Genomic DNA, 15,443 nt, shown 5'->3' on the forward strand with positions numbered 1-15,443 from the left:
TTATCACTTTTTTCGACATACTATACCAAGATCTTTTTCACTTTTTCAACAAATTACTATTACTTATCACTTTTTTCAACATACTATATTATGACTTTTTTCCTCATACTATACTATGACTTTTGTGTCATTTTTTTCGACAGACTACACAATCACTTTTTATCACATTTTTTGACAAACTATACTAGGACTTTTTTCAGTCTTTTTGACATACTTTACTATGACTTTTTTTAACATACTATACCAAGACCTTTCTCACTTTTTTCAACATTTGACATTTTTTACTTATCACTTTTTTACAACATACTATATTATGACTTTTTTTTATAACTTTTTCAACACGCTATACTATACATGCTATATGCTATGCTTGACATACTATATATCACTTTTTTCAAAAACCTTTACTGTGACTTTATCAGTTTTTGTTCAACATACTATAATATGACTTATTTCTATTGCAATATGACTTTTTTTGATATACTATACCAAGACCTTTTTCAACATACTATGACTTTTTTTCCAACAAACTACTATTACTTACTTATCTTTTTTTTTCTATAGACTATACTTTCGCTTTTTTTAAATCACGTTTTTTGACATTCTATCCAATGATTTTTTTCACTCTTTGACATACTATACTATGACTTTTTTTTATAACCTTTTTCAACATACTATGATTTTTTTGGACAAACTTTTATTACTTTGACATACTATGTCTTGTCTTTTTTTATAACAATTTACAACTGACCATACTTTTTTTTTTTTTTAAGTCCAGAGGAAAGTCACACTATACTATGACTTTTTTCAACATACTATACTAGGACTTCTTTTATCACTTTTTTCGACATACTGTACTATGACTTTTTCCTAATTCAATATCTTGTATTTTTTATCACTTTTTTTCGACATACTATAACAAGATCTTTATCATTTGTTTCAACATACTATGACTTCTTTCACTTTTTTTTGACATACTATATAAGGACTCTTTTATCACTTTTTTCCACATTCTATATAATGACTCTTTTATCACTTTTTTGACATACTAAAAACTGGCTTTTTTATCACCTTTTCGACATACTTTACTATGACTTTTGTATAACTTTTTTCAACACACTATACTATGAATTTTTCATCGCTTTATTGACATACTATACTATGCCTTTTTTTATAGAAATTTACAACGTATCATACAATAACCTGTCCTTTAGTTCAGTCTGTTAGAAGACTGATTGGGGCGCCTGTGGTTGGGAGTTTGATTCCCAACAGTAGGCATTATTTTTTAACTCTAGAGGAAAGTCACACTATACTATGATTTTTTTCGACATACTGTACTATGACTCTTTCATCACTTTTTTCAGCATACTAAAAACTGACTTTTGTCGACATGCTATACTATCACTTTTTCCACATGCTATACGAATCACTTTTTTGACATGCTATCACTTCTTCAATATACGAAGATATGACTTTTCTTAATCACTTTTTTCGACAGACTATATGCTTTGACTTTTTTCCCTCATACTATATTATTTTACTTTTTTGGACGTACCATACTATGACTTTTTTCAACATACTATGACTTTTCATGACTATTTAAAAAAAAATACATTATGACTTTACGACATATTATACTATGACTTTTTTCGACATACTATACCATGACTTTTTATGTCTTTTCTGATATTCTATACTATGACTTTTTGTGATTTTTTTTGACAAACTACTATACATTTTTTCAACATACTATACTATCACTTTTTTCGACATACTATATTATGACTTTATCACTTTTTTTTACACATACTGTACAATACTATGACTTTTTTGGACTTACTATAGTATGACTTTTATTACTTTTTGACATTCTATTCTAAGACTTTTTTGACATACTATACTATGACTTTATCCTTTTTCAACATTCTTTATGACTTTTTTATCACTTTGTTGGCATACTATACTATGACTTTTTTCGACTTACTATACTATGACTTTTTTCCTCATACTGTTTTATGACTATCATTTTTTTGGACATACTATGACATTTTATATCTTTTGAAATAATATACTATGACTTTTTTCAACATACTGTAATATGATTTTTTTTTTTTTACTTTTTACACATACTATGACTTTCAAATCTGCACTCGACTTACATTGGGGAGTGACATTGCATCTCTTTCGTCATCGTGTTAAACCCACCAATAGCGCGCAAGGCGGATAAGCCAGTTTGTGATTGGTTCCCGCAAAATTGTGAACTGAAACAGGAGAATTAAAAGTGCAGGTTTCTAGACCGAGCAGTCTAGGGGCCGCACGACATGCTTCTGACGTAATTATGATTTAAAGAAACTTGAGATTTTTATTTTTCTTCCAAGTGCTTCATGTTCTACAATAATTAGCTGAGATGTGCACTAGCAGAGTTACAATATGTGAGACAAGCCTACCTCTATCTCTTGTACATGCTCGTCATTGTTGATGTACATCTGTTGTAGAGAGTCCTCCAGCTCCTTGTTGCGTTCCAGGAGGGTCTTGCCGAGCTCAGCCGCCAAGTGTAGGTCTGACACGAGCCAAGAAAGAAGAAAAGGCAGAAACAGCAGACAGTGGTGAGTGTGGAGTACAGGAGCTCACCACATAGTGTCTGATGTTTCCTCGTCACCAAGAGAGGTTTGCTTTTCCCTGCAGCTGAGGTGCACATTAAACATTTGACCTCTACCTGATCAGGCAACCTTAATTTAAAAATGAATTTAAGATCTGAAACATAACATTCTGTTCTCGATTAAACCCTGAAATCATCATGTTTCTGGACCGTTTCTTTTCTCAAGATGCTAAGATAACAGAAAACGTTTTTCGTAGGAAATGACTATCAAAATGTTCATCAAGCTTTTTTACTATCAACCTCATAATTTCAAAAAAATACACAAGCCCTAAAACAAAAGTTAAAAGCAGTACAAGTACAACATGATGAAAGATAATGATAAACCTCGCAGATCACATTGGCCTGAGTGACGATAACACCGCAGACGCCACCCTCACAGTTGCTGTTATTTTAACACACGGCTTGAAGCATACATTATCCATCTCCTCTGGTGAAAAGAAGCCAAGCTGGACCGAGTAGGAGGAGGAGAATCCTGCTGGCCCTGCAACGTTGGAGCCCATAACAACACAGCACTGGAGGAGTGGAACGGCGTGAAGAAACAGAGAGAGCCATTGACACCCATTACTGGACATGAATGCAGCGTTTTATCAGCACAGTGTTGGGCGTGAGCAATGACAGGAACACACACATCACCACACCACACAAACACACACACACACACACACACACACCACACACACACACACACACACACACACACACACACACACACACACACACACACACACACACACACACACACACACACACACACACACACACACACACACACAACACACACACAACACACACACACACACACACACACACACACACACACACACACACACACACACACACACTCGTAGGTGTGAAACACAAGAGATTAGATGTGATTTACTGTCACTGTATGCAGCGTAAATTCTTCTGTTTTATCTAATGTACTTAACAAGCATCATTAGCTCACAACCCTGTGCTGTTACGTTTGCCAATGCTGCCGAGGGACAGGCCGTAATTTCCTGTTTCAACAATGCAGAACTGATAACAGAAAACTAGTCTGAACCGCCAAGTGATAATGAGCTGAGTGAAAGTGTGTGAGGAGGAGAGAGCAACGCAGGCCTTCGTCCCCCAGGTCCAACTCAGTCACAGCGCTGTTTCTGTTCCTGAGGGCAACACGTGCAGAGTCATAGTTATGTAATTTGAAAAAATTGTGCACACGGATGAGTAGAACATGAGGCTGTGCTTAGGATCTACCAAACACCAGACACCTAATAATGACACTGAAGGCTGTCACATCACAAAGACAGCCATGGTATCTATCAATGTCTGTCCTCCCAGTCAATCAGTGGCCCCCTCGGATGACACAAACATGACATCACCGCACGCCCATCTGCCCAGACACACTTCATATGTTTGGTCAGATCATATTAAACACAGGGGTCACCAAATCTCAGAGCTGGCAGCCAACAACTTACATAACAGAGGCATTTCTGGGGCAAAATAACGTGCATGCAAGATGACGACATGTGCTTGAGCCTCCAACCTGACCCCAAATCCTGGGATCTCTGATCCTGACTAAGGAGGTCTAGTCTGGAGTTGCCTTATCAGATCAGCCAGGGGCTTAATGACTTCAAGCTTGGTGCTGAATTATGATGAGATCACACACACACACACACACACACACACACACACACACAACCTGCCTGTCTGCTCTCTGACTAGACTATGTACCATGCAATGATGGGACACAAAGCTGCTTTAGTTCTCTGGGTCAGCAGGTAATCAGGGGTTGGGGTGATGCTGAGGCCAGCACTGCAGAGGGATATACATCTCTCCTCTGAGATGCACTGTTGATGAAAGTGCTCCCATTTACCGGTAAGTCGTTTACTTAGACGGCTGATAACACACTGCATCACATTACGCACCATTCAAAAGACAAACACAAGCCTTCTTCTGATAGATTTTCTGCCTGTCTTCGGTGTTCAAAATCCCTCACTGCTTTTAAAAGTCTAATCTCCAGAATTCAGGGAAGTTTTCTGCATTTTTCCCTTCTCACACACCCTAAACAATGTCCTATCTCCCCACAGATGATCAATCCTTTCACATCCCTCTGTCACCAACTAAACCCACAGCTCAGCAGAGAGGAGTGCTGGGATTATGATGTGACCCTGCAAGGAGGCAGAAGAAGTCGAGGCAAAATTCACTCAGTCAGACAGCAGGGCTATTCTGGGAAACATCACCAACAACATCCAAATAATTGGCAGAGGAAGAGAGCAGGAGGCAGAGGCAGAGACAGACAGAGACACGGGGTTACAGTTCTCATAGTGCGTGCACTCGTGCACGAAATGCGTTTTAACAGTGGATGCAAACGGCCTCCCTGCAATCCATCCACCCCCTCCTGCATGAATCCATTTATCCTAAAAGCCAGAACACTGATTGTGGATGGAGCATTGCTACACCCCCCCCCACACACACACAAACCAAAGACAGGAGACAATTATGTTTCACCTTGCTCCAGGTCCCGCTGGTCGTACCACGGCTCCTCTTCCTCCGTGACAAACTCCTCCATCCTGCCTGCGCGGAGCATCGATGTTGATCAACTTCTTCTTCGCCGGTGATGTGATCTGCTAGTTCGCCAACGACTCGCCCGGAAGTGACAGCAAAGAACAGCGGCGCATCCTCCAAGTAACCCTTTGAGAACGACCAAAATCACGGCAGCGCACCTGCTTCTCGAACCGTCTGCAGATACGAACCACACACATCCGGCCGACACACCTGCAGACCTGAACTAGTCTGCACAGCAGATGCTAAAAAGCAGAGAGTGCCAGCGTTTGTTCTGTTGTCTCATCAGTCTCTGATGTACAGCGGCGCCTTGGCAGCCGGCTCGCGCTCATTGGCTGGATGCTACTGCTGCTGTTGCGTTTAGGTGCTGTCGGAAATGATTCATGGGATGTGGGCACTCTTTATCCCGCTGCCGTAGCACGGCCTTTTACAGGTTGTTTTATTACCGCGCTTGGAGGCGAGGCAGCTTTATTTGAATAGCACATTTCAGCAACAGGGCAATTTAAAGTGCTTTACACAAAAACAGTTAAAAACAGATAAAGCACAAGAATAAAACTTAGAGTGCAGTATAAGAAATTAAACATTGAATAAATGAACAACCATTTAAAGAATGGCAACATCAAAAAGAATAAGGAACAAGTTTTGGCTCCACCTTCACTGATTAATGTTATATTATTACTACATCCAACGGTTTGCAAGCCACAAGGTGAATTAATCTCAACCCTGGATGGTCCAGCTTCACTGTAGGTTGAAGATGCAGAAAGTTGATGGAAAGATTCTGTGTATGTGTGTGTGTGTGTGTGTGTGTGTGGGGGGGGGGGGGGGGGGGGGGGGGGGGAGAGAGATTAATTTCAATTCAATTGCCTGTCAGTTAATATCGTCTGCAATTTAACTGCACAATCCACATGAAAACAAGAAAGCCTCGCGGGTTTAAATTCTAAATACAATTGTACAATGTAATTTCCCCCAGGGGGAATAATAAAGTATGCCTTCTTCTTCTTAATTCAGCAATAAAGATTAATATTTCTCTCACAGGTTAGGCTCTCAACAGCAAATTTCACTTTGTGTCTGTTTTTGTAGCTATTTTAAAAAAAAATGACTTTGTGGGAAATAGTTTTATTCTATTTTATACATTCTATTCTATATCAGTATTTCATTATTATTAAGGCTTTAAGAGGGGTGTGTATAGCAGCGTTTTTATTTCACGGCTCAACATGGGCCTTCATCTTCAGATCATCAGTGACAGTACCGTCATGGTTGTTGTTTTTTTAATTAAATGTAGTCAGCTTTTACCATGCATACATCTCTGCTTTTTCATTGTCCCGAATGCAGGAAATTAAAGTTGTAAGTTACAAGGTACAAGTGAAGGCAGCACCACTGGAGGTGACGTCACCGGCTATTTGACACAGCCTCCCCGGTACGGAGGTCTCTCCAGCCCCCCAAAGTTCCAATAAGTGTAATTGTCCAATTGACATTTGTGTTGATGAATAACCACACTTTTCATATTCAGCATAGACTTTATTGTAAACATTTAGGAGCAAAGAGGAGCTGGACTAAGGCTGTTCAGACAGCACAGCCAGGCCTCTGTGTCCACCAGGGCTTCCAGTACTCTTTGGGTTCCCCCCTGACTGTGGAGACAGAAACTGTAGGCTCTCACAGTCCTGGCACGCACTATAACTAAGGAACAATTCCCTCATTGAAAATCACATGGCCAGAAAAAAACAAAACATTCTGCAAAAATCCTCCATTTGCTATGACATAACCGAAGATAAAACTGATCTTCAAATAAGAGAATAACTGGTCAGTTTGACATCATACAGCATCCATCATTGTTGTCCATTCACATTGTTTTGTTCTGCAGTCCATTATAATTCATTAAGCATCTACAACACAAAACCCTCTGGTTTATGTCAAATAGTTCACCAGAGACCCAATGTTCTTGTAGTTTTTTCCCCCCAATTAACTTAAATTATGCATTTTTTACATTGCTGCCAACCATTTCCATAATGTGTTTCTAGGCATGCTAGTGGCTCTATGGGGGGAAATATCAGCTGGTCTGTTGCTCAGTCCATCACAATGGTCTAGACTAAAATATCTCAACAATTATATGATATATCTCAGTGTAATTTGGTTCATACTTACATAGTCCAGAGGATGAACACTAAGGACTTTAGTGATCTGACTGAGCTAACTTTTCATCTAGCACCAATATGTTAAAATCTTTATTGGTTTCTAACCAAATACCTGCAAAACTAATGACACTCTCATCAGCCTCAGCTGTACTTTGTGTTCAGTGCTAATTAGCTCAAAGCACTGCCGTGTACGGCGTCACAGAGCTGCTAGCGTGGCTGTGGACACCTTGGTCTTGTTTATTCCAAGAAGCCTTTGGTGTCCGTTCATTTCAGGTCAGTATGAAAATCCACTTGCAGAGACTTGAAACATATCTTCCTGGAGATTTAAGTGTGATTTAATTGACTTGAAAAAAGAAGAGTGCAGTCCCACAAAAGGTCCATACTGTAGTAAATGAATAAAGACCAATTGCACATACATCACTCACACATTTAAACAGTCATTCACAGTCATATTGGTATGACCTCTGTTCTCTCAGGTTGTCACAGCCCAAATTATTGCTCAGTTACTGACATAAGCTATTGCAGCAGCATTGATTCTAGAAAAAAGCAGCAAATCAACCCTGAAGCTGGTCAGCAGGCGTCTGTGGTAAAGCCTAAGTTCACTGGAACGGGACAAACTTAGGCACTGTGAAGAGGAAAGGGTTTAACCCTAAAATGGCTACATTTCCACGCCTCATCATTCCTTGTTCTCTGTGGTTTTACAGATCTGCTGTCTTTTAATGTGCTTCCAGTCTGCCTCGCTCTCACAACGATTGACTCTGCTGAAGAACTTCTTGATGATAGCTTTGGCTTCTGCTTTAACTGTGGACAGAGAACGAGAGAGAGAGAGAGAGAGAGAGAGAGAGAGAGAGAGAGAGAGATGATCATTAGAGTCCAACGCATGCAGCAGAGCACAATTTTGAGATGATTTATCCCCTGCGTACCTTGGCCTTTCCCCCGACTCCTGCCCTCTGTGAGAAGGTGAGATAAGTAGCGGGCAAAGGACTTAAACAGCTCCTGCAGCCCAAGATAACAACAGCTGAGAATCCACTTCACACTGCTTTTCTGCCAACATGGAGTCAATCGATCAAAAAGTGCTCTCTCACCTTGGTGGCAAACTTCCCCTGAGTGTAAAAGGGGTCGAGATAGCGGACCACGATATCGGCGGCCTCCTTCAGCGTCACAGGCTTGGGTGGCTCATTGGAGGGGAGCAGGGCCCTCTCCTGCACATTGGGGTTGAACGTTACTCTTCTGTCTAAGGGGCGGCTGCGCTTCGCTGGAGGAGACGACTCGCTCTTATTCGCTTTTATATCATCTGTCAACTGGACACAAACACACGTTTTAAACACTAGTTAAAGTCAGGCATCATCATAACATTGTTAGTTTCTAACAGAGCCGGAGGGAAAACCTAATTTCACCAGGAAACTAACAAAAGACACATCACATGCTATACTATGAACTCAATAACACAGTTTCTTCTGCCGCTAAGCTGGTCTGAAGAAATCATTATAAAAAGAATTTTATTTGAATGTATGTGGGTGAGTCTATTCAGAGCTGTCGACGTGGTTTTAACTCTTGTCAACATATTGACCAACCTTTATATTTTTAACCATATTTGATTTGTCTGTCTGAAAATAGGAGGTGGTGTTTGTCTGATTTTACTAAAGTCACAGGTGTGGACGCACAAACACACGCACACACACACACTATCAGTCACCGAGCAGGCGATACATTTGATGTAAAGACTGGATAGATAACAGACAGTTACCCCGTATGTTAGATGTGGTTTAGCTTCATCCTCAGGTTTGTTTGGTCTGTGTGAGAGGTCAAAAATAATGTTAGAGACTTGTCCATCTTTTTTGTCTTTCTAAAAATGGTGCACTTAGGGTGTCTTACTCTGTAGTGGACTTCATATACTCTATAGATGTGTCTTGAAGCTGCTCCAACTCCAACGTCTCTGTGTTATGTTTTTCCTCCTCTTCATCATCAGTAATAACTATAACTTTGTTTTTACTTTCTTCTTGGATCCCATCCTGAGTCTCTACAGGACTGATCTCTGGTGAGTGTTCCTGCTGGCTAACGCTTTCTTGAGCGACCACCGCTGTGGTGTGAGATAACATAGCATCAAGTCCCCTCAGCGTCTCCGCCTCCTCCTGGCTGTCCTCAGTTGTTTCTTTCTTCGTAAAATAATGGGAAATGTTGCGAGAGCTCTTTGCCGCTTCCGCTAGCTTCTGCTGCTTCTTGCTCATGGCTCTGCCCGCCTTTGTCGGGCTGTTCACAAAGGTGGCGGCGGCGTTCGCTCTGGCTCTGATGGACGACGTTACAGCCGAAGGTGCATCGGCGCCCGTATCTCCAGAGCCTCCTGAGCTGTCACTGTAAAATCCGCCACTCTCTGTCCTCTTATTAGACACAGTGTCCGACATGGAGGCCTTCAGCAGATCCTTAGCAGTCTGGAAGGGGTTGGATGATCCCCTCAGACCTGCTCCTACTCTCTTACGCTTCATCTGGAGGAATAATGCCAAACAAAGAACACATGTTCATATATGAATCTTCTGCAGTCGCAAGACACTGTAATGACTGCTTGCAAACTAGGTCAAGCAAGTGTGTAGACAGGAGCTTACAGAGTAGATCTCAGATGCAGATGTGAAGCCCTGCAGCTCCTCAGAAAAAGAGGCAGAAGACGAGGAGGAAGGTTCCTCTTTGAGTTTTGACTCACTGCTGCAGACTGTCTTGACACCTTGTCCTTTTTCTCCAGGTGCAGTTTTCTTCATCTCTGTTACCTTTAAAACAGGATACGAGTTAGGAACATATCTTTCCAATCTAAGTGTATGCTACCAGCGATCCTGTGACAGGTAGAGCAGTCAGTAGTTACCTTCTTTAGGACAGCAGCTTTGTATAAGTTGGAGGACTTGCTGCTCTTGAAGACCTCATGTTCAATATCCACCGCTGCAGACAGGATGTCACTGCTGAGAGAAAGAGAAGACAATGTAAAGCGACTGTGGGGAAACAAAGTCCAAAAATTCACAATGTACTGTATTTGAATGGTGTTTGAAGCATGTGTCTGCATAATTACTGGAATGAGTCTTCTGCCCCCTGGTGGCCATACAATGCTTCCTGCAAGAGGCACAAGCAGTGCTCTCTGGCCTGAAATAGAATATGTATAAAGGTCTGTTAAATTAAAAATTGTCAAGAAAAAATTAAAGCTACAGCGAAAGAATTTTTTTTTCTTCTCATTAGCAAAAGTTTTAAAATTGCTCAGATGCAAGGTTGTCTCTACTACTTCACATCTCATGACACATGAGTCACACTGAATTCTTAGAGACGTGTCAATGAGTTTCCTCAGGAGGGTGGCTGGCGTCTCCCTTAGAGATAGGGTGAGAGCCGTCATCCAGAGGAGCTCGGAGTAGAGCCGGTGCTCTTTGCGTCGAAAGGAGCAGTTGAGGTGGTTCGGGCATCTGGTAAGGATGCCTCCTGGGCGCCTCCCTAGGAGGTGTTCCAGGCACGTCCAGCGGGAGGAGCCTGGGGAAGACCCAGGACTAGGTGGAGAGATTATATCTCAACTTGCCTGGGAACGCCTCGGATCCCCCAGTCGGAGCTGGTTGATGTGGCTGGGGAAAGGAAGTTGGGGTCCCCTACTGGAGCTGCTGCCCCCGCGACCCGATACCGGATAAGCGGATGAAGATGGATGGATGGATGGATGGTGTCAATGAGTGCAACAGGTATGAGGAATGTGTTTGCAGCATTACAGTACCTTTACGGTGAGTCTGGGGATCCTCTGACTGCTGGCCTCTCTCAGTGGGCAGTCAGCATCTACACAATAAGGATACATTAGTTATTTATGACAGTACAGATCAGGCTTGATATCCATTTAGGAATATTGGATTTTTTTCTATTGATATTTACCCGGGGGAACAAAGGCTTCCTTCTGACCATCAGCGACCTAAAGAAACATCATCATTCTCAGATATTCACTTAAACAAAGTAGCTTCCAGACAAACAATGCACATTGGACAGAGAAGTATACACTGGTACACTTCCTCCATCTCAGCAATATTACCACTCACCTACTGCCATGTGACTCAATACCCTCTCCCTCACTACGCACAAAACGCTGAAACATTAGTAAAATAAATAAATAATGCATCTTTTGACTTTTTTTGGTTTAATGGTGACTATAAAAAGGTTAGTCACTTTCTCATCAAAAGAGAACAGCAGTTGTGTTCATCTTGAATTTAGTCAGTTACTATAGTGATGAAGTTCTGACAGCATGAAATTGGACATTTTTAATCCACTTTACGGATTAATCCCAGTGCGATTGATATCTTTTAAATAGTCATATTGGATTAGCCATCTTTCAAGACTACATAGGATTAGCGTTTAATTACCAAAATGTGTTTTGGGCGGTGTCTCACTTTAAACTGGAAGATCAATTACATGAAGAGATATAAATGAAGTTCTGAAATGCGTAGGATCAAGGTAACGATGGCCACCCTCCCATCACCACACCTCCTAATCCAGAGTTTCCTCGGCCCGCCATAGCAAAATTTGTTAGCGTTTTGGTTTTCCTATGAATTTCTTGTAAAATTAATTTTGTAGACCTGTTGTAGATGTTAAAGGAATACGCCTCCATTTGTTGAAATAGGGCTTATCACGGTCTCCCCTAGCTGTAGATAGGTGGGCAAACACATTTTTTGTCTCACTGCATGCATTGTTTTAGTTTGGTGCAACACAGGCGGCGGCGCTGCAAATTAGCTTAGCACAGTGAATGGATTCCTATGTTGCCGGTTAGCATGTTGTGAGTAAAAGTGAGCCAACAAAAACAACAACCTAATTACTTCTTGTAGCCTGCGTATTCATAATGAGTACAAACAGTAATTTAGATTAAGACTAGACGATTTCCTAGGCAGATGTTGAGTTGGGACTATATTTGGTGGAAGCACAGCAAAAGCACTGCTACATGGCGCCGAGATATTGCGCAGCAACTCTGTGTGAGTACAGGTCTAATATGGGTGGATCTATCCCGTGGAATAACCATGCATCATGTTTACAGTAATCACTCTGTGGACAGCTGTTTATTGGGTCCATTCGGCGTTTTTCCCAGTTGACTTCATCACACCGGAAGAAAAGTGGAGTACTGCAGGATGCCTCACGTCCTTGGGCTGTTGAGTGATCACAAACTCTTTTTCCTTTCGTTCTATTTCCAAAGTACGCACCTCCTCTTCTGAAAACCCTGGTTCGTAGAGGTATGCTTCTGGATCTTGACTGTGTGAGAAGTCATCCTCTTTCGTCTCTCACAAAATCCGGCATGTTCATTGTCATTCACTGTCTACTGTAGGAAATATAGCCAGCTATTCAAGCTGGATATGTTGATGGAAGTTGGGGGGTTTAAGGTGCTGCGTGATCTCTGCGCCCATGCAGCAGTGCTTCGGCTGTGCTTCCACCCAATATAGTCCCAAGTCAATATCTGTCCAGGAAAATCGTTGCATTGCTGTTTGTACTTGTTATAAATAAGCAAGCCACAAAAAGTAATTAGGTTGCAGTTGTTTTTTGTTGGCTCACCTTTACCGACAACATGCTAACAGGCAACACAGGATTCCATTAACTACGCTAAGCTAACTAGCAGAGGCGTTGCACTAGACTAAAACAATGCATGCAAAAATGCATTGGCCCACCTATCTACAGCTAGGAGAGACCGTGATAAGCCCTATTTGAAGAAATGGTGGCATATTCCTTTAAGTGCCCTATAGTTCCTCAAAAAAATACAGTTCAATCACTACTGAAAATATGCCTCATTGTGTGTGCATAGAGGTGAATAAATATATTATTTTGTGTTGCAGCGAAGTGTCAGTTAGTTGTAGGGGGATTGTTGTTTGACCAGACCTGCCCCCACTGCTAAAACAAATCCTAAAGGAAACACTGTAATTTGTTTTTGTTTATCAGTTTTCTTTCTACTATTTTACAACCATGGCATTCTTGTTTTTATTGAGGTTGTGTTATTAAGCATAAAAGCTCAACTTGGAACATCTGACTAAGTTTTACTTCAATGTTGCGCCAATTCCACTGAACATGTGGGAGCGATTTACCACAATCCTCGCTTAACAGCCTCAACAGCCCCTCCATTCCTGCTGCCAGCAGCTGGCCAACATGTGCACAAAGATACAACATAAACACTAGTTGCATTTCTACAGAAAAGAGTTTGTGTGTGTTGATTATAATGATTCACCTTCCGCATGTTCATCTGCCTCTTGAAGAGGTCTGAAAACTCCTTTTTCCTGTTTGAGCCATCGTCTTCACTGCTGGCATCCCCTTCGTCATACCTGCAAGGTGTGATGTCAGAGTCAAATCTACAGGTTCCCCACTTTCTTACGTTACAAAACTAAATCCAAGTGGGACAAATGTCACTCAAGTTGTCCTGCCTTTCAAATCCATAGCCCTTCTTTCCTCCTTCATAAAGGCCCGGCTGGAAACCAAACGGTCCTGTGGGCCCTTTGCTCTGAGCTTCGGTCTTGGTGCTGAGGGTGGCCGCCCTCTCCAGCTGGGCGCGCACAACTTTGGGGTTACGACAGTAGTCGCAGGCACCGGCACAGTTTGGCATCTTGTCCCCAAAGAACTTGGAGATGGTGGCATGGCGGCAACTGGTGGGAAGATAAGAGGGTGTGCATTTAATCCCTTTTTTGTTTTTTTATTGTGATTACAATTTTAGCTCCCGATGATCACAAAAACAGAGTAATCAAGAAAAACGATTACTTTGCACATTATGTTCAGCAAGTAAACTCTTATTTTGTCTTGTGAATGAGATCAAATTCTTTTTTTTTTTCTTTTATATTCAAAAATGAACACACTGAGACATGAAACAAGAGACCAATCACATATGCAGGTTGAGATCAAGGCTGTAGCACAAGGCTACAGCCCGGACCTCAAAGAGCCATCGATGCTGAATCAAGTGTCCAGGGTCCTTTCCGACAGTTCCATGTACACAACATCCAAGAAGGCAAGGGTCCAGCACTCCCAGAACATGTGAAGATATGTACCTTAAGCTTTACTTTTATTTTCCCCATAAACGAGCAGCCCCACGGCTTGTTAAAAACTAAATATATGTAAGGAAAAGCAACAGCTCCTGTGAAGTTAGCTACATATTAGAGACTATATTTAAAAAGGTCAAGCCTGGTGATGTTTTTGAGCACACAGCAAACATCTCTCCATCATAAACTGGCCATTGAGTGCGTCATTGATCTATTAGCTATTGTGTAACCATCACACACCACTATGATCAATGTTTCTGTTCTTCTAAAAGTCCAACAGGGCTCCCTTGACCCATGAAATAAAAAAATTGTTGTCTGACAATTACAACGCTGATAGACATTATAGAAGTTATTAGCTTTAGTAATGCCTTCAGTACTTCATGTACTGATAAAAAGAAAACATTAAATTTTTAATTAATTTGGGAGGTACTAAGTCTTTTTTCTCTTACAATTCAGGGGTTTTGGACAATAAAATTCTCATTAATCTGAGCTTTAGAAGTTATTATCGCAAAATAAAATGTTTAGAAAAGAAAATCCTCACATTTCTGTTTTAGATCCAGTATTATGTAACACAGAGAGAGAGACAGAAAGAGAGAGAGAGAGAGAGAGGGAGAGAGATATTTGGGAAACAATCCACTAGACGAGCCACTTCAACAACATACTAACTACCTTGCTGGAAATGGAAACTGTGAGGGGAGCAGTTTCACCAAAAGGAGGCGGGGAAAGCCAGAGAGGCACAGAGAGGCACAAAAAGACTCTGTGAAGCAACAGTCACTCCCATGAGTGATAAAGAACAGCCTCGCAGGCAGAGAAACTAAAGTGAGGCGCACAGTCAAACGGCAAAGCAGACAACTACTCTGCAACCAAAAAACAGAGAAGAGCAAGATACTTGACAACCAAAGAAGAGGAAGATTAAGAGCAGCATGAAAGGGATTTTGTGCCATCTCACTTTTCCTCCACTCCACATGCAGAGTATCATCAGTACCTGAGGAATTATCACTCCTAACCTTAATCTCAACCTGACTGCTTATCTCCGTCTGTTAGTCTCCACCTCTGAGTGACGTGCGGCACATTTTAACAACAGACTGACAGATATAAAAACACACTGAG

The 15,443-nt window shown here is 41.4% G+C and overlaps 2 protein-coding genes across 4 annotated transcripts in view; both read right to left on the reverse strand.

Moving 5' to 3' along the window:
• cdr2l (cerebellar degeneration-related protein 2-like) overlaps positions 1-5,517 on the reverse strand; it is an 11,304-nt gene extending 5,787 nt beyond the window's left edge. Inside the window, exons 1-2 of the mRNA XM_032538217.1 lie at positions 5,147-5,517; positions 2,448-2,560 (exon numbers count right to left, since the gene is read on the reverse strand). Of these exons, the coding sequence (XP_032394108.1) occupies positions 2,448-2,560; positions 5,147-5,225 (192 nt within the window). The 5' untranslated portion in view covers positions 5,226-5,517. The remainder of the gene's footprint in view (positions 1-2,447; positions 2,561-5,146) is intronic.
• Positions 5,518-7,153: 1,636 nt separating this feature from the next.
• recql5 (RecQ helicase-like 5) overlaps positions 7,154-15,443 on the reverse strand; it is a 15,898-nt gene continuing 7,608 nt past the window's right edge. The window contains exons 8-19 of one of the 3 annotated variants that reach the window (XM_032538215.1): positions 13,728-13,946; positions 13,535-13,628; positions 11,215-11,251; positions 11,063-11,121; positions 10,385-10,455; positions 10,184-10,274; positions 9,933-10,091; positions 9,208-9,815; positions 9,080-9,125; positions 8,418-8,633; positions 8,256-8,328; positions 7,154-8,133 (exon numbers count right to left, since the gene is read on the reverse strand). In XM_032538215.1, the coding sequence (XP_032394106.1) occupies positions 8,009-8,133; positions 8,256-8,328; positions 8,418-8,633; positions 9,080-9,125; positions 9,208-9,815; positions 9,933-10,091; positions 10,184-10,274; positions 10,385-10,455; positions 11,063-11,121; positions 11,215-11,251; positions 13,535-13,628; positions 13,728-13,946 (1,798 nt within the window). In that variant the 3' untranslated portion in view covers positions 7,154-8,008. Of the gene's footprint in view, positions 8,134-8,255; positions 8,329-8,417; positions 8,634-9,079; positions 9,126-9,207; positions 9,816-9,932; positions 10,092-10,183; positions 10,308-10,384; positions 10,456-11,062; positions 11,122-11,214; positions 11,252-13,534; positions 13,629-13,727; positions 13,947-15,443 lie in introns of all 3 variants that reach the window. The other 2 variants (XM_032538214.1, XM_032538213.1) reach the window with 2 other exon arrangements.

This window comes from Etheostoma spectabile, chromosome 15 (assembly GCF_008692095.1).
Source record: "Etheostoma spectabile isolate EspeVRDwgs_2016 chromosome 15, UIUC_Espe_1.0, whole genome shotgun sequence".
NCBI classification, from domain to species: Eukaryota; Metazoa; Chordata; class Actinopteri; order Perciformes; family Percidae; genus Etheostoma; species Etheostoma spectabile.